The 22,407-nt window shown below is 45.6% G+C and overlaps 2 protein-coding genes and 1 long non-coding RNA gene across 4 annotated transcripts in view; 2 read left to right on the top strand and 1 right to left on the bottom strand.

Moving 5' to 3' along the window:
- LOC133274927 (uncharacterized) overlaps positions 1–21,946 on the bottom strand; it is a 133,373-nt gene extending 111,427 nt beyond the window's left edge. Inside the window, exon 1 of the long non-coding RNA XR_009745336.1 lies at positions 20,978–21,946. This is a non-coding gene — a long non-coding RNA (uncharacterized LOC133274927). The remainder of the gene's footprint in view (positions 1–20,977) is intronic.
- Positions 656–5,042, top strand: TMPPE (transmembrane protein with metallophosphoesterase domain). Of its 2 annotated transcripts, none has more exons than XM_061464523.1 (2): positions 656–780; positions 3,169–5,042. In XM_061464523.1, the coding sequence occupies exon 2, from the start codon at positions 3,258–3,260 to the stop codon at positions 4,572–4,574; it is 1,317 nt and encodes a 438-aa protein (XP_061320507.1). In that variant the 5' UTR covers positions 656–780; positions 3,169–3,257; the 3' UTR covers positions 4,575–5,042. The 2 variants fall into 2 exon arrangements, with proteins under 2 accessions (XP_061320507.1, XP_061320508.1); XM_061464524.1 differs by lacking the exon at positions 656–780 and adding an exon at positions 1,412–2,498.
- The window catches only part of GLB1 (galactosidase beta 1), a 41,227-nt gene continuing 19,484 nt past the window's right edge, over positions 665–22,407 (top strand). Inside the window, exons 1-7 of the mRNA XM_061464522.1 lie at positions 665–780; positions 11,893–12,062; positions 17,137–17,287; positions 17,596–17,656; positions 18,367–18,461; positions 19,717–19,897; positions 21,955–22,013. Of these exons, the coding sequence (XP_061320506.1) occupies positions 727–780; positions 11,893–12,062; positions 17,137–17,287; positions 17,596–17,656; positions 18,367–18,461; positions 19,717–19,897; positions 21,955–22,013 (771 nt within the window). The 5' untranslated portion in view covers positions 665–726. The remainder of the gene's footprint in view (positions 781–11,892; positions 12,063–17,136; positions 17,288–17,595; positions 17,657–18,366; positions 18,462–19,716; positions 19,898–21,954; positions 22,014–22,407) is intronic.

Genomic DNA, 22,407 nt, shown 5'->3' with positions numbered 1-22,407 from the left:
CAGGGTAAACGGAGGACATTCACCCTTCTCTGTCCAAACAGGCTCAGCAGCCCCTCAGCTGCAATGTGTGTGGCTGTGATCCAATGCCATAGGATCCCAGACTGGTTTGGGTTGGAAAGGACCTCAAGATCACCCAGTTCCAACCCCCTGCCACGGGCAGGGACACCTCGCACTAAACCCACATCACCTAAGACTCCATGTACCTCTACGAGGAGCATGTTTGTGCTCGGTGAGGTCGGTGCCTCTCACACACAAGCAAATCCCATTATCTGGGAACTTTCTATAGCTCAGAACTCGAGACGAGCCTGCCCATGGCAGGTCCGCTCAGCTGCTCCTCGTTTCCCCAAGGCGAGGTAAAAGCAAAGCACCTGGGTTACTCCTGACAAGCAGGAACTGCTCCCTCTCACCTTCAAGCAGGGCCAAGATGCCCCTGCAGAACATCATTCCCACCCGAGACACCTGCAAACGCTTTGCAAATCAAAAGCGTGGTCCTACAGAGCTATAAATCACACAATTTCAGCCTTGAAAGCTCCTGGATCTGGGCTTTGCTCCATGGCTGACAACCGGGGCAGGGCCATCTGGGAGCGGAGCGGGGCGGAGCGGGCCTCGTCGGGGCGGAGCGGAGCGGGGCCTGGCGGAGCAGTCGTTCCCCTCCGCCGACACCGCCTCGTCCCGGGGCGCTTGGCTGAGGAGCGGCCGGTTCCAGTCTGCCCACCGCCGGCCGCCATGCTGCGGCTGCTGCTCCCCTTGGCCGGGCTGGCGGCCATCCTCCGCGCCGCGGTGAGTCCCTTGCCGCTTCCTCCGGGGGTTCGGGGCGGCCCTGGGCTCCGCGGGGGTTGCGGGGCGGGCATGTCTGCCCGCGGGTGGGAGTGATGAATTCGGTCCGTTTCGCGTTAACCAGCTCCGGTGGTTGCGGGTGGTGATAACCCGGGCCTTGTCCCGTGAGGCCTGGGCCGCGCCGGGACCTCGCTGCCGGCGCTGAGGAGGGGCGGGCGGTGCGGCCTTTGCACCGCGGCGGGCGGGCGGGGGGGGGATACCGGAGTTGGGGAGCGCATCGCAGGGGAAGCTTGCTCTGGTGTGGTGTGTGCAGGGAGAGGAGCCTGGCCGGAGCTGCCCAGGGTCCGCAGCCGCTCTGCTGCTGCGGTGTGTGCAGTAGGTGCCCGGGCACGTCCTGTGTCGCTGTATCGGCTATGGGAGCCTTGTGGCTGGAGCTTGAAGCCCGGCGTTGATGTTCCCGTAGCAGGCGCTGCAGCTGGGTAAGGCACGGGTTGCCCAGAGAGGCGGTGGATGCCCCATCCCTGGGGACATCCCGGGCCAGGCTGGATGTGGTTCTGGGCACCCTGATCTGGTTGAAGATGTCCCTGCTCATTGCAGGGGTTTGGACTGGATGAGCTTTGAAGGTCCCTTCCAAGCCAAACCGTTCCAAGGATTTGCTGCAGTGGGAGGTTGTAGAAGCAGGCAGGGTTTAACAGGTCCCAAATGAGGATTAGCCAAATTAAAATACATTGGGTTAATCAACAAAACAATCCAAAAAGGCCCAGGCAAGGATTTGCCTTCCAACATCCCTGATGCAGGAGCTCTTGTCAGCTGGAGCGTGAGGAGAGCAGCCACAGACAGTGGCCGGGGTCAGGCTGTTCCCTTAAACAGCATTTCTTATTGCTGTTGTCCAGACAGAATGTGGCCTGGTGTGTCGAGGAGCTGTGGGCTCAAACCAGTAAGGCATTTCTTATGCTCTGATCTTCCTGGCTCCGCTCATTTGCTGCAGAGGCATGTGTGTAAAATAGAGTAGTTTTGTACCAGCTGCGAGGGCTGATGGTTCACTATCGACCCACGGCTCCCTGAGCAAGCACTGAGGGAAGGGTGCTCGTTAAAACTTGGTCTAGTTCTCAAAATACAGCAGGGTCCTGTCATCACAGAGGTGCTGATGCGCTTTGAAATGAGCGTGGGGAAGTATGTGCTGCAGGTAAGCAACCAGGCAAACTGGATTTGTAGACTAAGGGGCTCAAGCTTGCTGCAGGGCACCACAAGGCTGCTTTTGTGCCCTAGTTCTGAGGTATTTCTGGCTGTTAAGATTGCTTTCTCTTTCTCTAGTCAAGTGTGGGCTGAGAGAGAGGAAGGGTTTTGAAAGTGTGTGTATGCTGCTGCATGGCTTTAAATAAGGCACTTTGTCATCTCAGCCTTCTCTCTACTGTGTATTATGAAAGACCAGTAGGTTTATTTTAACCAGAAATGTGCAAACTTTAGCAGAAGCCCTATGAACTCTGTGCAAAATACAGGGCAAACAGGGAATTACGGTGGGATTCAAACCTAACTGGTGCTTGCTTGCTTACTTTCAGTCTGAATCAGTGATGTGTTACACTTAGTGCTCCCTTTACTTCTGCAGGAGCAGTGTGTGATGTTTTAGTCCCTTTTCATCATAGTTGCATCTGTTAGACCAGGATATGTGTGAGTAGCTGTTGAGCCTTAGGAGTTGTACATGTAGTGGAAGTGAGCAGGAGGTGAGTAGCCAAGCGCAGTGTGGTTTCGCTGGCCCTACTGATTCTGAGGGCTTTGGGGAGGTGTTATTTACAGCTGGAGGCAAAGATACCTGTGGATGATGCATCTCCTAGATTTTCTGGTCCCACAATTGCATCTGATGCTGTTCCAGTGGGGATTTCACTGCTGCTGCAGCAGGTGTTAGTAGAATGCCTTGCATTCAGTGAGGATGATGTGGGGTGAGACCTGCTTTTGAGATGGAGCTGGCTGCTTGGGCAAAGCAGAAAATTGTGTGTGTGAAGTTAACAGCAGAGCATCTTAGTCCCAGAACATGTGTGAGGCTTACAAACAGTGTCATGATTGTTCCCAGACTTGTTGCATCACTGTTGTGATCTGCTGCCATCTACTATAAGGAAGTCTTAATGAGGAAAGAGTGTATTAAAAAGTAAAAGGGGGGTGGAAGGAGTAATTGAGGGAGGCAAGCAGAGAGCTTGAAAGGGGACTGCCAGAATCCAGTGTTTTCAGTTGCCTGATTTATTCCACACCAGGAAGTCTCCTCTCTGTCTCTATGATAGTGATTCTGCATGACCCAGTCTCTTGTAGCATGTACAGAGTAACAGTCCTTCATTGCAGGCTGGGAAAAGGGAATGTCTGTGCTGTTTTAAATGGGCTGATGCTGGTTCCTGGTTGCAGGCTTCGTTGACCCAAGGCATCCCTTCATAACCACATTATTGCCTACTGGAGACTCCTGCAGAACAAAAGGGACCGGTTGGGAAGCCAAGATGATGTCCTTCAAGCAAGCATCCCTTGAAGCAAAGGCTGCAGTGGCTGCAGGAGTGGTTTTCCTCTCCATGATGCTGTCGCGGAGTTACCTGTCAGAAAAGCTCGACCTCAGGATGCGGCGCTGGCTCCTGAGGCTGCAGATGGCACTGTTTGCTAATGCACTTATGTTGATAGGATCTCTTCACGTGTGGAGAAGTGTAGTTACCACGTTCTCCAGGGCTTCGTTTGCCAGCTCGTTCTGTTTCATGCCCTGGAAAATAGCTGTGTTCATGTTTCTGGCTCTGGCACACTCAAGCTTCTTCACGATGCTGTTTCTTGTTGCAGAAGAGCCCTATTTCTTTTCTTTAGCTGCCTACACTTGCCTGGGGGCCTATATCATTCTGATGTTCTTCCTTTTCACTCTAGGCTCTGTAGAGCAGGCTTACAAGCTGTTGGCTGGGAAAGGGGCTAAGGCAGGCACTGGCCACAAGAACAGACCAGCGATGAAACCAGTCTTGGCAGTGCTGCTGACTGTTGTGCTGACTGTTGTGGGGCTTTTAAATGCCTCCCAGCCTCCTGCTGTGAATTCGGTGGAAGTTCCAGTTCACAAGCTGTCCTCAGCCATGAATAACCTGAAAGTGGTGTTGCTTTCAGATATCCATCTGGGGCCTACAGTTGGGAAGACCAAGCTTGCTATGATTGTGAGGATGGTTAAGGCTTTAAAACCAGATATCACTGTGATTGTTGGGGACCTGACTGACTCTGAGGCAGAGATCCTCCGACCTGCTGTTGAACCTCTTGGAGAACTTGCCTCCCCTCTGGGGACTTACTTTGTCACAGGAAACCATGAGTACTACACCTCAGATGTTAGCAACTGGTTTGAGCTGTTAAAATCATTCAACATTCGGCCGCTGCATAATGAGAATGTGAAGATTGTTTCCCCACAGAGCACCGAGGACTGGTTCTGTCTGGCTGGTGTTGATGATATTGAAGCAGATGCCTTGCACTACTCGGGACATGGCATGGATTTAAAGCAAGCCCTGGAAGGCTGTAGCAGTGAGCATGCGATAGTGCTGTTAGCTCATCAGCCTGTTGCTGCCAAGTGGGCCCTTCGGGAGAGACCAGACATCAACTTAATTCTCTCTGGCCATACTCATGGAGGGCAAATTTTCCCACTAAATGCTGGAGCTTATTTGCTGAATCCGTTCTTTGTTGGCTTGTATAAAGTTGGGCAGAACACCTTTGTGTATGTCAGCCCGGGGACGATGTACTTTGGAATACCCATGAGGCTGGGCAGCAGAGCTGAAATAACAGAGATAATTCTCCGTTCTCCTTGAGGAGTTTTCCATTTGACAGACTTGGACCATGCTTTTTGGTCAGTATCTTGGCTCTTTCACTCTGGAAGCCCACCCTGTTTCAGGGAAGCTGCAGAAGATACGTTGGGGTGGACTTCAGCAGGTTCTGTTCAGTGTGAGCAGAAAACACCAAATGTATCTTGGGCCTACAAAACAAATGGGGGCATTTTAAAATGCTGAGGAAATTAATTCTTTGTGTTTATTATTACTATTGAGGTTCTGCATTTAAAGATAGCACTGATGTGACAGAGACAATGTGTCCTGTGCATGTTCAGCAATATCTGTGTCGTGCAGCTGCTTCGTGTTCCACTGTTGGTTATCCATCAGGAGCTGCCTTCTCCAGCCTGAGGCAGGTGAAGTCCTCATCTCTTGCAGCGAAATCATTTGTGCATGTTTTGCAGAAGGAATTGAAGAGTATCCACAAAGTCTGTAAACTCAAGAAGCCTTTTGCTAGGGTATTTTCTTAGCTGTCTGCAGCACGCACTAGGGCTTCCAGTCTGTGTTATCAGTACTGTAAGTTGCCATGCATCAGTCCTTGAAATCCAATTTTTGGGGAGACTGATACCAAAGGGTGAAGCAGCTGTGTTTCTGCAGGCATTTCCCCCAGAATAACTGGGCATCGGATCATTACTTGCTGAAAATAGCTCTCATAAAAGCAAATAAGAGAGAAAACTTGGAATCACCAAACTTCTCTTGCTGTCTGTGCATACAGGACCTCCTATGTAAAGCAGAAATCCAAAGCTGAAATAGTCTCTTTTCATTCTGCACGTTTTTTGTTGATGCTCAATTGATCTTCTGTGATTTTTCTCTTAACAAGAGTAAGAAGATGCTATTTGAAAACAATGCAAACGGGTTAATGCTTGAATTTTGCTCGAGGTTTTAATATTTCAAGTAAATGGTGCCCTATTTGAGAATACTGAACTCTGCAGCAGTTGACTTCTCCTTAGCAGTGTTTATCTGTCAATGTCCTGGTTGTCTGATAGGCACATAGCAGAACAACTGCTACAGAAAAATGAGGGATGGAGATTTTCTGTCTGTGTTTCCTAGAAGGGCTTAACACAAATCCATATAATTCTGGGCATATAATTCCATGCAATTCTTGCTTTTTTATCTCTCTTTTCATATAAGAAAGCCAGGATGTAAATTCATGTGTGTGTGTCATCCAGGATGATGAAGCAGTTGACTTCTGCACATCTTCCTCTCTTCTGCCCTTCAACCCTGGTGTTGCTGTATGAAAACCATGAACAGTGCAAGTCTGGGAATCCTGCCTCTGAAGTCTGTAGCTGCAGGATGTCCCTTGCTTTGCCCTTCTGCCCAGCAGTACCTGGGTTCCTCTCAGGAAGACCCATGCAGCATGTGGCGAAAGAGATCGGTTCTTACACAGGAGACTGAGGATGGCATGACCAGGTGGTGTTCAATCTTTTCCTGCTTTCCTTGTGATCCTGAACCAGACACACTGCTGGTTTGTTCTTCTGCTCCTGTTGTCCTTTTGCAGGAGGAATGTGGGTGTATTTGAGCAGTGCCACAGTGAAGTTGAGCTTTTCTGTCTGCGACATTTCAGTTTCACTTCGTCCACTGCCTTCAGACACCCCTGCCCTAGCAGAGTTTCTAGCTGCTAAGCTGGTTTTGTATCCTCTGCCTCTCTTCAAAAGCTTTCATTTTTACTACAGGAATGTTGAGAAATAGGGCAAATGTGTCATGTGCTGGAAGGTTGGTAGAAGACTTGGAGGAGTCATGGAAAACTGAGCACGTTATCAGCCAGGCTCCCTGCTTTCTGGACTAGATAATTATTGCTCCCCAGCACTTAAAACTTTATGAACTTCTTTATGCTTGTGCAATAGTATCTGCTTAATTATCCTGAAGTTTCCACATGTATTTAATACTACCCATGTGGGATCCAGCTGAGGTTCTTTCCCATCAGTAGTGTAATGTCAAACAGTCTTTATGTAGAGAGAATCTTGATAGCCTGTAATCCTCTCTTATCACCATGCCTTCAGTTAAAAGCAGTATTCTGGGCTTAGTAGTGCAGAGGATTCACTCTAGGCCAGTGGTCCAGGAGGATAGGTTTTCACTTGTTAGGCTGAGGGTTAAGCTTAACTAATTCCATATTTATTAGATGGAATACATTTTTAAGCAAGTTTTCTCATCAGGATGCTTTTGTGGGACTGGTTTTAGGTAGTATTAGTTTCCCAGTGAGTTGCTAGTATTGTTTTTCTCTTTTTCCTCCCTATCCTTGTTACTTCTCTCTTCACTCTGTCCCACTGTGTGCAAAAACCTAGCTGAAGTGGGCCTTCCATCACAGGGGTGCATAGGTGGCTTCTTTGTTACTTTGTCCATGCCTCTCTTAGAAGATCTCCATGTATCCTTTCAGGACCAATGCACATCCTTTTAGGAGTGGTCACATTATCATTTCACGAATCTATTGAGTACTCCCAGTGGAATTTAGTAGTTCTATGTTATTTTTAAGTCTCTCCCTCTGAAGCCTTGATGGTTATCACTTCCAATGGTTTCTTTCTGTGCCAAAACACTTCAAAGCCTTTTCCTGATATGCCTTTTTCTTTTTTAAGCATGGGTGGAAAGGATTCTAGATCAACTTTGGTTTTGATAGCAAGAGGAATTAACCTCTTGTGAAATCTGACAGCAATCCCTAATTATCCTTCAAGGCTTTCTCCATACTTTTCCCCATTTGACTTTTCACCGTGCAGACCTATGTTCAGTATTCCAGATGGGAAGAAAATTGCTGTGCTGTTTTTTTTGTTTGTAATGATGTTTTTGTTGGTGTGTGTGGAATATATTTGATTTGGAGAACTTAAATGAATATATATTTCTTCCTGAAAAGGCCAGTTGAAGGGTTGGGAGGAAGTTAATCACTGTAAGAATAATACCAGAATAGAACAGTATCATCACTCTGTGGAAGTTATATTTATTACATTAAATAATCAGTATAGAGTGGATTTGAAAATATGTAAATTGTGGTATAACAAATGCTTTAAATGTTGGGATTTAATAAAACTTTATTTGCTTATTAAGAAAGATGCCTCTGAGGACCTTTTCTTTTGTACCAGTATTTACTGTAGCAGTTCATGGTGAATCGTTCTAACACACTAGTTCTGTTTGCCAACAGAACGGTACTGATGATAGATGTGAGTAGTTTGGGGGAGTCTTGCACCAGCCCTGTGAGGCGTGGTGGGAAGTGGGAAAGGTAAGGCCACTTAAAATTGCCTGATGCCTCTCCTAGGGGGAAGAAGTGCAGTTTGAAGAGATGAGGATGTGATGTAGAGAAATGGAACGCTGCAAGGGCAGAGAAAAGATGATGAGAGGACTTTTGGGGAAGGAGCAGATGAAAATAAGTGGTTTGTGTTTATCAATTTTGATACTTGAGCTTTAGGATAAAGTAAGGGGTGTTGTATGGTTGAATGGTCTCCATAAGAGATTCTAGATGTACTCCTGGGTGGAAGGACTCATTGAAGATTTGTATCCACTGTTGTTTGCTTTCCAAGTAAGGCAAAAAACCCTGTTTTGTAAATTTGGAGTTAAATAGTTTTGCATGCTGAAGCTATTAATTTTTTCCCTATGGTGAGGGACATGCCCATCCTAAAATGTTCAAAGAATATTAAGGTTGCACAAGTAAGTTCTTGTTTGATTTAAGAAAGAACAAATCCTGTAGTTTCTTTCCATGCGGGTGTGTTCTGAGCACGTAAGATATGACATTATACCGTTGCCTCCAAGGGTCTGGATTTTCATGGGTGTTATACACCCATGGGTGTTAATGTGATGTGGCACGAATTACCTGGCATCCTAAAGTGCACACCGAGTTTGTCTGTTGCATGTGCTTACCGGACTAGCAGACCTGCTACCCCATCTTCTAGGGAGAAGGAGTGGGAATGAATTCCATGCTTATTGATAATGGTGAGTACACAGCATTAACAGAGCAAGCCATAGATTCATGATGAGAACAGGTTCGGTTTTAAGCCCTGATCTGCAAGCAATGGCTGGAGTCATGCACTGACAATAAAAGAATGTTGAGTAAGTGCACGTGAAGGGATGTTTGTTGCAATGGGCAATAAATGAGATGAGTCAGAGCAAGTGTTCTGGAAGCTTCCTCCTTCTCCTCACCCCTGTAATACTCCTGTAGCAGGTAGTGTATGTGTAAGAAAGGGGGTGTACAGTTATGGTCACAGCTTTAAAAGTGTGGCTTTTAAATGGCAACTGGCTCAGTGATGATAAGCATAATTAATACCTTCTCATAGTTTTATGACAAGTCTTATTTCTCTGCCAGAGGTTTGTGTCCCCTGAGGATGTTGATTCAGTGGTCATAATCTCCCAACAGTTACCTGCCATGAATGGAACAAAGTGTCTTTTGCATAGGCCTCTGTAGTTAGTCTGAATGAGGGGGCTAAAATCCTCTTTCAGAGGGAAACAGCAGCAACTTATTTTTGACTCTCCTCCTTTATTTCCAAGGATAATGGTTTCTCAATGTGCTTTTTCCCTAATGCTGCTTTATGTCTTTTAATAGCGTTGCAGAATTGTGTTGCTCCACCTGAGCTGTGCGTTTCATTTAGTCCTGATCGTTTTGAAGCTCTCGGTTCATTCACTGATGCTGCAATTTGTCTCAGTGCCCTAGAATAAAAACCATGCTTGGTGTTCCTAAGGGTGAATGATTTCCTTTGGGGATATGCACAGTGCAATCCCATCTGAGTATGGCACGCTCAGGAATCAAGAAGCAGGTTATAAATTAAAGGTCAGCACAACACTCTCATGTATTTGAATTGAAAGTAAGCAGATGGTACCTACCTGTGCCACCTCTGCAGTGGCGATTTACTTGAGGTTTAACAGTCTGGACTTACTACAACAGCATAATTTCCCAGGAAGAACCCCAGCCTTTGAGGTGCTCCAGAGCAGTTGGCTTGTATTTCTCAGCTCTGTGAGGTCCTGATTTTATGGAGACATGGAGCATCCATGCCTTTCAGTAAAGATTATTTCAGTGTTCATGGAACTCTGTGTTAATTAATATTAAAATGAGTCTGTGTTTGTGGGATCAGGGCTTCAAAACCTTCTGTTGTGCAGTACTTGCCAGTCCCTTGCAGCTCTTCCCTGTGAGGGTGCTGAGGCACTGGCACAGGGTGCCCAGAGAAGCTGTGGTTGTCCCATCCCTGGCAGTGTTCAAGGTCAGGTTGGATGGGGCTTGGAGCAACCTGGTCTGGTGTGAGGTGTCCCTGCCCATGGCAGAAGTTGGAACTGGATGAGCTTTAAGATCCTTTCCAACCCAAACCAGTATGGGATTCTTGTTTCCCTGCCAGCTTAGGGCTGTATCTTACATCTGCTGTTATATATCCACCACACAGGCGATTTCACTTGCTCACTGTAGGCAGGGCAGAATCCTTTGGGCTGCTACAAGCATTTAAGATATTTTCCACAGCTTTATTTTAGGTTTTCTGTGAAGAAATGCCTTTGTCACAGTTGCAACCCACTGTAGTCTTCCTCCTCCTTGCAGTTTGTAGTGTTCAAGTGTTTGTAGAGCATTACTTCGCTCAATGGCTCTGTTTAACGGCACTCTAGGGGTAGGCATGTTTGCTCAGCAGCTTCATCCTCCAGCTCTCAGGGAGCTTGCTTTGTTCTTTGTACTGTGCCCAGTAGTTTGTATTCTTGTTCTTTTGGCCTATGACACGCTGCACTGGCTCCTTTTTGCTGTTGTGTTGCACTAAGGATATGCTCTTAGCAGTTGCACCCAGTTGTTGGCCAGGAGTTTCTGTCCTGGCAGCTTGCAACTTTACATGCCTGCTGTATTCCACTTTTTCCATCCCCTTCTCTCTGCTTTTCCTGTAGTTGTACCCACTATTGTAACAAAGCAGTTCACCACTTAACAGAAAGAAGTGGTTTCGTGGGAAGGTTCTTCAAAACTGTGTAGTCTGTGGGTCTCTACTTAAACTTTGGGCAGGTTTCCTCTGGTGGCGGATGCTCTCGTGTAGTGGGGATCACCTGGGGTTATATGATGGCCTACCTTTCCCTTGCTTTTCAATTTCATTGCTTTTATTTCATACAAGCAATTTCCTAATTGCTAAGCCTTATTTTCCATATGGGACAGAGCAAGGTGTATCATTTCAAGAGCAAGGCCAGTGTCCTTCAATAGCTTTAAATTTACCTAGTGAAAGGTGTATTTCACTTAGACTAGTATAACATTAACTTCCAGTGAATCATGAGGTTACTTTGGCTGACTTCTGACTTATTTTCTGATAGATACGGAGCACTAACTGATTACATTTGCTGTCTCATTTTACTTTGTAAATCCCCACTGATCTTTCCTTGCTCAGTAATGAATCTGATGCTAAGTCATCAAACATGATGAACAACCCCAACTACTCATGGTTTCTGGAGGTCCGAAGTAGTACTGGGATGCCAAAGACATATGCAAGATGTGAGAGGTTAAGGTTTGTTTCAATAAGTTAATAAAGTTAAAGGTTCTTAAAGACACAGGGCCAGGCACTTAGCGAAAGTCCTTCTGGTTTCCCTTGTTTTTAAAAGCAAAAGAAGTACTGCTGTGGTCATAGTAATCTGAATCTTACCAAGATCTTCATCTCACTTGAGGAGTAATCCCATACTTGGAGAAGCGAAGGTGGGTTTTTTGTGGCTGTGAAGTGCAGATTCTTACATTCAATATACCTGCTTCTTTTTGAAGTCACTGGTTTGGCTCAGCTGGAAGGCATATAAAGTAGGACTTTCTACCCAGATTACTTATTTTCATGTCTGCACTTTGCCAGACTGATCCATCAAGCCTTCTTATACTTACTGGAAGCTAAGCTTTCAAATGTGTTTTTCAGACATGGAGCATTTAGAATGGGTTATTTGTCCCTCAAAAGCTCCCAGCTTGCTTTTGCTCCTAGACTTGAGCATGACATGAAGTTGGAATTTGGGCTGTGTTTTCCAGCAGTTTGGTAAACTAATCCCTTCAGTGCAAGTGCTGGCATTCACCAAATCTCCTAAGTAATTCCCTTATCCTTTGCACCGGTGTGACTGTGAAATGTATCACTGTAGAGAGGTAGTACTATATACCACATATGGCATATTTTAGTATAGTAGAGGTTGTAGTAGAGTTCCGAGTGATTGGCAGATGTACTGTAGTCCTTTGGTGTGTTAGGCTCAGGAAGGCTTTATGTAGCTAGAGGAGAGCCATTCACCATCAGTTAGTTCAACACTATTGTGTCTTCTATTGTGGACATCCTACAGATGTTGCATAGGCTGTTCTCCATGTCTTTCAATGCAGAAAAAGGTTATATTGTGTATTATCTCTTTTGGTACACAGAGCATACCCCCAAGGAGTTTTGGGATTGATTATGACTGCAACTGCTTTGTCAAGGATGGGAGACCTTTCCGTTACATCTCGGGTAGCATTCACTACTCCCGGGTGCCCCAGTACTATTGGAAAGACCGTCTGTTGAAGATGAAGATGGCAGGACTTGATGCCATTCAAACGTAAGTAGCTGTTGACTTTCAAAGTGATTTGTAGTCCTGGGACACTTATGAGCAGTAGTGAAGTGGAATGCTGCCATTGTTATGTGGTTTATTGAGTTGCAAGTCACAGGTAGAGCTTTAAGAAAGCTCTGAAGAAGTGAAGGGTGGTAGAGGATGACTGCTGCTCCTTCCTCCTCAGGGAGGATTCCTCACACTCTTCTGCTCCAGTGTGGGGTCCCTCCCATGAGGGACAGTTCTCTGTGAACTTCTCCAGTCTGAGTCCTTCCCAGTGGCTCTAATTCTTCATGGGCTGCTCCAGTGTGGGCCCTTCCATGGGGTGCATCCTTCAGGAACAGACTGCTCCAGTGTGGGTCCCTTCCATGGGGTGCATCCTTCAGGAACAGACTGCTCCAGTGCATTCCTTTCCATGGGGTGCATCCTTCAGGAGCAAGCTCCTCCAGTGTTTGTTCCCCATGGGTTACAACTCCTGCAGCAAACCCAATATATATGTGCTCTGCATTGTAGTCTCTGGTAGGCAGAAAAGGGGAGAGGAGCCAATAACATCTGAATACAGCCTAATATCTCCCTGAAGCCTTGAAAATACTGGCAAAAGCTGCAGTAATATTTAAAGCTGCTTCACCAGGAGATCTTAAATTTAGAAGAGTAGTTGGGAACTAGGTGTTTAAACAGCTTTTATTTGCAGGTACCAAACCTCTTCCTTGTCTTTCCTATCTGGTTGTGTACTTAGTACAGCAGCCGAGGCACAGATTAAACGACAACATGCAGCTTACTCTTATATTTGCCAAGCTTCCTTGACAAGGGAAGAGGAGCAGTACTAAAATGTAAGGCACAGTCTTTTCAAGCAATGAGTGTAATTCCCAAACACATTGGTTTTTCTCTCCTAAATCATTCCAAGGCTTAATGCTTCTCTTTGAAAGAGCTGCTTGTGTGCTATGGAAGACCAGACAGTGTTGGCTCGGCGAGTCGTGTACCATCTTTCCCTTCCCCTTCGGGGTTCTCTGTGTTGGGGTGGCTTTTTCATGTGTTAACCCTCTTCCCTGTCTTGTGATGATGTAATGACTGTTTGGTGGGTGTGTTTTGGGGTGGTTTCTGGGGTCTTTTTTTCTAATAAAGCAAGTTCTGTTTTCCCTCGCCTCAAGTAAGAGCAATGGAATTGACCCACTTGCTCAGGACATGGAATTGCCCATGGAATTGTTTTTTGCTGTAATAAAAGTAATCTCAAATGGACTTGAAAACTATACTTTTTGATGTCTGGCTTGGAAGATCAGGGCCCTGACAGTGGCTCTGTGACTCTTATGGTCTGTAGTGTCTCATATTTCCCTTATGTCTCTGATTTATTTTCCTCTTCCTTCCAAACCCCATGTATCTTCAGTGCCTTCTGTTCACTTCCAGCTTTTTCAACCAGTCCCTTCTTTTTTCCTTTGAAATTGCCTGTTCATGTCTCTGCTGTATCACTGGTCTTTTGGGATCCTCCCTGTTCACTCCATCACTGTTGTTTAACAGCAAAGTTGCTGCAGGGCTGTGAGTAGTGCCCCCCCACCCTTGCTTCCTTCTTCCTTCATAATCTGCTAACAAAGTTGTGGGTTTTCCTTCTTCAGTTTGTCTTTTTTCACCTGTTGAGATCTCTTACTCTGTGCTTTACTGTTTCCCATCACTGTCCTTCCACCGTGCAGGAAGGAGAGGAAACTGCCTTGCGTTGCTGTTGCCAACCTGCTGCACGTTGGTCTTGGGCGGTTTGTTTCTGATACAGCTATCAAATGTTGCTCTGTAGTTACACGACCTGTGGCTTTAGATGTTGTTGCTGAATCACTGGTGACAGGTAACAGGTTTTTACATGCCTTCCTGCTCTGGGTTATTTGAGATAAAGCAGTGTTTGTTTCATGTTACCCCAAACATAAACTGCCCTGTGATTTTGTGTGGTTTTGGTAAAAATGGAGATCAGTCTAGGTGGTTATTTAGTTGTGTTTGTTTCCTGTTATGTCCTAGATCAGTAAACCTATTAGCAAGGCACTGAGATACCACTTGGGTGAAGTTGTTGTGCAAAGGGCAGCAGCGCTGCCAGACTTTCTGGCTGAATGTGGTACTTGGACTCCCAGCCTTGGGGCCACCTCTGAAGGCTGTGGCTTTTGTTGCTTGTGGCTTTTCCTGTTAGACAGGGTAAGGTCTTGCTGTAATCCGAAGTATAGGAGCCTTGTTCTTATCAAGGTGGTCCCAGTGAGGCTTCACCACTTCAAAGTAAACATGATCCTTTTATTACAGGATCGTGCTCCTAAATTAAATACCTTGTGGTGAAGGCATGCCAGGCTTGCTCTCCTTCCTGTTCTGCTCATGCCTTGATGCATGATTCAGCTGATGTGTGAGTCAGCACACAGCTTATCTGGGACTCTTGGATGGCTGAAGTCAGTATATGTCCATAACCCTCTGCACTAGGAAACACAGAATCATAGGAAGGTTCAGGTTGGAAAGGAGCTTAAGGTCATCCAGTTCTAAACCCCTGCCATGGCAGGGATGCCTCACACCAGACCAGGTTGCTCCAAGCCCCATCCAACCTGGCCTTGAACACTGCCAGGGATGGGGCAGCCACAGCTTCTCTGGGCACCCTGTGCCAGCGCCTCAGCACCCTCACAGGGAAGAACTTCTGCCTAAGATCTAACCTGAACTTCCCCTGTTTCAGTTTGAACCCATCACCCCTTGTCCTGTCACTACAGTCCCTGATGAAGAGTCCCTCTCCAGCATCCTTGTAGCCCCCTTCAGACACTGGAAGCTGCTCTGAGGTCTCCACGCAGCTTCTCTTCTCCAGGCTGAACAGCCCCGATGCTCTCAGGCTGTCTCCATACAGGAGGTGCTCCAGTCCCTGATCATCCTCGTGGCCTCCTCTGGAATTGCTCCAACAGCTCCATGTGCTTCTTAAGCAATAACAGAATATGAGTAGACAGGCAACAGGAAGCTTGATCTTACATTAAAGCTATAAATATATCAAGGCCCAAATGTTCAAATAGCAGGTTGAAATTCGATGTTGTCGTTGCTGTAACATCCCAGAAGATGAAGAGTCTTGTTCTTGGAGCTCCAGTCCTGACCACAGCAGGTAGCATGCAGAGGCATCCGGTCACACAAGGGTACCTCTCCTCATTTTCAGTTCCTGAACATCTGGAATATGAAAAGACATCTGGAAAATACTGAAAGTTTGTGGTTGGTTTGGGGTTTGTGGGTATTTTGGCATGGAGGAGCTACATAATTAACCACTAGATGGGGCTAAATATGTACAGGATTAAATGAGAGAGGAAAATGACCCGAAGAAAATGAAGTTTATAGGATAAAGCTTACAAATTGTATGTAAATAGTGAGTAAGTGCTGCTGCTCAAATACAGAAACACCGTGTTTCAAGTCTGTGGAAGGACTGTGGCATTCCTTTGTAAATTCATTATTCTGTAGCTAAAGCAGTACAGCATTAACAACTGCCTGTAAATTTGTACAACGTTACATAGGAATTATAGTTGCTAATAATATCAATTTCAAATTAAAATGATTTAGTTTGAGGCTGTTGCTAGCTGTAGACAATAGACTGGGGGATGAAAGGGTGTTAGTAACAATTTTTAGACCAGTGTTTAAAATACATTTATATCGTGATTCATTCTGCAAGAAAACGTTTCACATATGTTTTTGTCTTCGTTTGCTTCCCTTCTCCACCAAAATCTGTGGGATTTTTGTGGCCATGTGGGAATGCATGGGACATAAATTAGAACTATTTCTGGAACTACCTTACAGGAGGTTGTAGTGAGGTGGGGTCGGTCTCTGCTCCCAAGGAACAAGACAAGAGGAAACGGCCTCAAGCTGCACCAGGGCAGGTTTAGATGGAGCTGAGGAACAATTCCTTCCCCAGAGGGTGCTCAGGCATTGGAACAGGCTGCCCAGGGCAGGGCTGCAGTCACCGTCCCCGCAAGTGTTCACACAGTGTGGAGACAAGGCCTCAGTGCCATGGGTTAGTGGTGGCCTTGGCAGTGCTGGGAATGGTTGGACTGGGTGAGCTTAAAGGGCTTTTCCAGCCCGGTTCATTCTATGATTCTATACTTTTCTATCTTGAACATAATAGAGCTGGAGAAACCCTTTTATCCTCATCTCGGACGCTATTAAGCACAGACTTCTTTCTAGAACAAGATCATGAAACTCTCCAATGATTGTTTTTGCAATTAACAGGTTACAAGGTGTAGTTGAATTACTAGAATGCTTTTCTTGTATTAACCTGTAACAACTTACGAGTTATAACTTGTACTAAGGTTAGTACAAACTGACTTGTTTAGTACAATTGTTGTACCACTAACTTGTTTTGTAGCTTAAAGAGAAAGGAGTATAAGCAGTTGCTTGTCTTTCTGTAGTAGTATTTTAGGTAGTGAGAAACTGTTATGAAGTTAATATCTAGTCATCCTGATTTAGCTGAAACAATTACAGGTGTCTGCTAGAAGCATTTTTCAGTGAATGAGTTGCTGTCTGACCTGAGTTATATCTAACCTGAACTTCCCCTGTTTCAGTTTGAACCCATCACCCCTTGTCCTATCACTACAGTCCCTGATGAAGAGTCCCTCTCCAACATCCTTGTAGCCCCCTTCAGACACTGGAAGCTGCTCTGAGGTCTCCACACAGCTTCTCTTCTCCAGGCTGAACAGCCCCAATGTTCTCAGCCTGTCTCCATACAGGAGGTGCTCCAGCCCCTGAGCATCCTCGTGGCCTCCTCTGGACTTGCTCCAACAGCTCCATGTCCTTCTTACGTTGAGGACACCAGAGCTGCCCACAGTGCTGCAGGTGGGGTCTCGCAAGAGCAGAGCAGGGGCAGGATCACCTCCTTTGGCCTGCTGCTCATGCTGGCATACTGTGAAGTACTAAGCCTTATTTCAGTATTAACACTTTCTGCCATCTGAAGTACCTCACAGAAGAAAGGCCTTGGGGTTATTCTTGTATTTTACTAATCTGAAGACCAAGCCAGCATTACAGATGTGAGGTGTGTGGTGCAGGCAGTAGTTATTCAGAGTTCTGCTTAAGCCTCAGTTTCCTAATGGAAGGTGATCTTCTCTCTTCATAGGTATGTGCCATGGAACTACCACGAACCCCAGCTGGGCGTGTATGATTTTTCTGGTGACAGAGATCTAGAGTATTTCCTGCAGCTTGCTAACGACACTGGTTTGCTGGTTATCCTGAGAGCTGGACCTTACATCTGTGCAGAATGGGACATGGTACAGCCTTCTGTAACAGTTACCTCATTTCATGAGTAAATCTAATGCAAGTACTTCTATCTTAAGTAGGCAAACATACTTGGTATATCCTTGGACAAGACTCTTGGTTTAGCGTATTAAAATCCGTGCATACAAGTGATTTCTTCCAACACAAGCTTACTTTGTGTTTGTATTTTGATTGGGAGCTGTTACTTACTTGTTGAAAATCAATTTTCAGGTGTATGTTTTGATAAAAGGCAAAATTCTTCTTACGTTTCCTAAAAGAAAAAAGAAAAAGCTCACTTATGTGATTCCCTTTCTTTTCCCAGGGAGGTCTTCCTGCGTGGCTGTTGGAAAAGAAATCTATTGTTCTCAGGTCTTCTGATTCAGGTAAAGGCATCAAAAAAGACTAGCAAAAATACACTTTAGCAGCAGGGTGACTTACTGTTTGGGGCTGTTATTAGGCAACTCGTATTTCAGCTTAGGGCATCTTGGAATCAGAAGTGTGTGGTCAGAAGCATATGGAATGAACAAAGTAGGGTAGAAAGTTTCCAAGGTATTGACAGCCTTCATGAAAACTGGTGCCAAGAGAGAAATCACCGTCGCCACTGAGGAAAAGACAGGTTGCCCTCAGCTGTGAGGTTTTTGGTTTTACAACAGCCAACTGGGCTGGTTCTCATGGCCATGGAGGGATTGAGATGAGATAGGAGATTAACAGGGTTGTTAAGAGTGCGTATTAGGGGACAAAGATACGTATCGTATCTGGTTTCAGTTCTGCTCGTGGTGGGGTAAGTTATCTATTTAAAGAGCAGAGTACACATAGCAGCATGCATTTTGCTGTTGAAATGTATTAGGACAACCTGTGTGAGACATACTGAAGTCCCTCTGGTGGTTTTCCAAGTTCATCTATTTTGTAGGAACAGTACTGGGCGTTGCCATGTATGAGAGGTATAAGAGCACATCAGTTCATTAAATGCTGTTCCATTGTACTTTACGTATTTAGAACACTAGGTAAAAACTGCACATATATCATTTAAAACAAAAACTAGGAAAAGAAAAAAGGCAGAAAAGCTGTGAAATCTCTATTTTGTGTATCACAGATTACCTGGCAGCAGTAGAGAAATGGATGGGTGTCCTTTTGCCAAAGATGAGGCCTCACCTCTATCAAAATGGAGGTCCAATCATCATGGTGCAGGTAACTCCGTGAGGATTCAGTGTATCCAAGCAGCATGGGTGCTTATATTGCTCTTGCAGACCCTCCATGGGTGTTGGAGGGTAATGTCACATGTGTTCTTTAACAGTTTCAGGAAGCTCGAAGATTCTGATGAATTTCCTTATCCTAAAGAACTGAATGCACTGTTTCCAGAGCCCAGAGAGGATTTATCTGCTCTATCAAAGTTGTTTCCCACAGCTATAGGAAGCAATAGAGGAACGTTGTGGAGCTTTTTAGATCAGAGTTTTATGCCATAAAGCCAAAATACATTACAATTGCTAGAAATTCTCTGACAGGGAAAAAGGGAATAGGGATAATTTAGGATGCAAGGTTACCTTAGGATAAGAAATACAGATAGAAGCAAAACCAGCATGGAGCAAGGCTAAAACTTGTGACAAAAAGAGCCTCGAAATGTAGGGTGTGTTCATGGTGAGTAGCTTGTCTCTTAAACTCCTTCTAGATGTGCAGTGGTGATTATTCAGTGTTCTTAGTATTTGACCATAACAAAAGCTTTGGTATAGTATTTCTTTAAACATCCTGGTTGGAACAGGATAAGGGTAGGAGACCCTTCTTACAGCATGTCCAAGATGTTGAACAATGTATTATGCATTGTTCTTGAACAATGTATTACATCTGTTGAGCAAAACCACTGGCAATGTTATTCTTTGTCAGAAATAAGATGCTTATGACATGATTTCTAGAAATAACCTTCAGGTGTGTGTAGCATTGGATCTGGAACTTGAAAATCCAGCCCCTTGGGAAAGGGGCAGGATGCATACTTCTCAGTAGTAGCAGGGTTGTCCTTATTCTTCCAGTCCTTTGAATCCATTGCAGGGCATTGCTGTTTATGTGAGCCCCTTGTAGGTGTCTCTGTTCTGAAAGTCCAGTTTTGATCATGTCACAACCTGTTCTATGGTTTGACTGTTGTGCTTGTGCTCTCCATTTTTTAATAGAGACTTCACTGCTGTGAAGTAGCTAGAGTGGAGACTTCTATGTGGAGGGTGATTCTATAGGAAAATGCCTTACCTCCACTGAATGCTTGCTTCATTGTAAGATACAGATGAGAGAGATGAGAACCTAAGTGTTGTCTTCTGTTACTCCTCAGGCATGGAGTTAAAATGATGTTTTCAGCATTGGTGCCAAAGAAGGAAGAGGGTTGGATTTGGGCTTTCCATTGTTGATATATGATGCAGGCTGAAACTGCCTGCTGCTTTACTGACTTGCTTTCACTGTGCAGGTAGAGAATGAGTATGGAAGCTACTTTGCTTGTGACTATGACTACCTGCGTGCCCTTCTGAAGCTCTTTCGCCAGCATCTTGGTGATGAGGTGGTGCTGTTCACAACTGATGGTGCAAGCCAATTCCACTTGAGATGTGGAGCTCTTCAGGGTCTTTATGCAACAGTGGACTTTGCCCCAGGTTGGAGACTGCTGTTTGTTACTGAAAATCGTTGCATGTGTGTTTGTGGCAGGACAGAGTGACCTGACTGCTTGACAAACCTGCCTGCTTTGTTTAAAGGGGGTAATAGGCATTTAGGTGTATTTGATATACTCTTAAATGTACAAGAATCACCCACAAGTACCCAGTTAGAGAGTCATAATCACTTCCTTGCATCATGAAACCATGAATAAGGAAATGACACTTCTCATAGCATGTATCTCCTAAATCTTAGCACTAAAAGCTGGCATAGGTTCCATTGATTTTTTTTTTAATGTGCTCTGTCTGTCCCAGAATCCAGCCCTCCTTGTCTGTTTCTTTTTAAGCCAGTGGTTACTGTAAAACAAAATGACTGCTGAATATCACTGGAAATGTGCACACTGCCACAGTAGGCTGTGATACAGGCCTGAAGCTGTTCAGAGAGTGCCCTTCTGATGGAAGAGGAGTGTTAATGTAATGATGAAAATGTTCATATGCTGCATGTACTTGGCAAAATGGGCTTAAGGCACAGGAAACAAACTCCAGGATAGATCTTTCTGTGTTTTCTTATATCTGGCCTCTTTTGTACATTATTCTCAAAGATGTTTCCTTAGAAGGAAACTGTTTTCTTAGAAGTAGATTGAACCTGGGAACTCCTTCATGCAGATCCTTTATGAGATGGAAAGCTCCTATTGGAATTATTATTTCCAGGCTGTGTAGCTAGAGCCACTGGGATTGATGAAGAGTGAAGCTCCTCTTTAGAGACTGCCTGGCTTCTGTTCTTCACCACAGTCTTGGTACCGCAACCCCAGACCTCAGCTTTCCAGTGACCAAGTAGTCCTTTTGCACATATCTTTTTTTTTGGTGCTAAGTTGTCATTCCTGGGAAAAGCTGGGGTTTCAGAAGATGTATGTATATATTTTAAATAAGTTCTACAACTTAAACACTGTAATCAAAGGTGTTGATTCCTCTGTTTTCTGAAGTAACTTTCTTGTCTAGATTTTCTTAAAATCCCAGACTGGTTTGGGTTGGAAAGGACCTTAAGATCATCCAGTTCCAACCCCCTGCTACGGGCAGTGACACCTCACACCAGACCAGGTTGCTCCAAGCCCCTGTGTCCAACCTGACCTTGAACACTGCCAGGCATGAGGCAGCCACAGCTTCTCTGGGCACCCTGTGCCAGCGCCTCAGCACCCTCACAGGGAAGAACTTCTTCCTTATATCCAACCTGAACTTCCCCTGTTTCAGCTTGAACCCATCACCCCTTGTCCTGTCACTACAGTCCCTGATGAAGAGTCCCTCTCCAGCACCCTTGTAGCCCCACTCAGATACTGGAAGCTGCTCTGAGGTCTCCACACAGCTTCTCTTCTCCAGGCTGAACAGCCCCAATGTTCTCAGCCTGTCTCCATACAGGAGGTGCTCCAGCCCCTGAGCATCCTCATGGCCTCCTCTGGACTTGCTCCAACAGCTCTGTGTCCTTCTGATCCTGAGGACACCAGAGCTGCACACAGTGCTGCAAGTGGGGTCTCAGGAGAGCAGAGCAGAGGGGCAGGATCACCTCCCTTGACCTGCTGCTGTCCCTGCTTTTGATGCAGCCCAGCACACGGGGGGTTTCTGGGCTCAAGCGCACACTGAAGCCGGCTCATGTTCAGTCTCTCATTGACCAACACCCCCAAGTCCTTTTCCGCAGGGCTGCTCTGAATCTCTTCTCTGCCCAACCTGTAGCTGTGCCTGGGATTGCCCCGACCCAGGGGCAGGACCTTGCACTTGGCTTGGTTGAACTTCGTGAGGGTGGCATTTGGCCACCTCTCAAGTGTTTCATGGTCCCTCTGGATCCCATCTCTTCCTTCCAGCGTATCGACAGAACCACACAGCTTGGTGTCATCGCCACACTCGCTGAGGGTGCATCAACCCCACTGTCCACGTTGCTGACAAACATGTTGAATGGGATCAGTCCCAACACTCTCCCCTGAGGGGAGATAAGACATCTATTTCAGTAAAATGAAGGACCAAAAAAGCCGTGGATGTAGCAACTCAGTTCTATTTCTATTTGCTTATAGGTGGCAATGTCACAGCAGCATTCTTGGCTCAAAGGAGCAGTGAACCTACAGGCCCTTTGGTATGTCCTTTCACTTAAATCTCTTGTATTGTTCTTAATGGTGCACTTAATAGGAGAGGAGTTGACAACTGTGTGTTGGACAGTGAGGGATATGTTTACAAAGATGTAATTTCCAAGTCAGAGAAACTGAATAGAGGAGCTTCTGTGTGTGTTTGAAATCCACGTTAACTGCTGCTCTGCAAATACTATTGCAGTCAAAGGTAATGATTTTGCCTTGGCGCTTTCCTTGCAAAGACAAATGTTTACAAAGCAGTGGAAACAGTGAGGATGGAGAGATGGGTTAGTGAGGTATGTGTGTAGGTGGAAGCTAAAAGCAAGCTTAAAAGGGTAGATTAGAAGTTGCTTCCTGTTTTCAGCTACCTTAGAGGTTTTACACGAGCTATAATGGGGTTTG

Source organism: Pezoporus flaviventris, unplaced genomic scaffold, assembly GCF_033815535.1.
Source record: "Pezoporus flaviventris isolate CSIRO_AGI_PZ_B2104156 unplaced genomic scaffold, CSIRO_AGI_Pfla_v1 ptg000037l, whole genome shotgun sequence".
Lineage (NCBI taxonomy): Eukaryota > Metazoa > Chordata > Aves > Psittaciformes > Psittacidae > Pezoporus > Pezoporus flaviventris.
Note: the sequence above shows the minus strand (reverse complement) of the source record. Positions and strands in the feature narration are given on the sequence as shown.

What these genes read in the sequence shown, in the direction of transcription:
- TMPPE (XM_061464523.1), top strand. Translation starts at nt 3,258, where the DNA reads ATGATGTCCTTCAAGCAAGCATCCCTTGAAGCAAAGGCTGCAGTGGCT.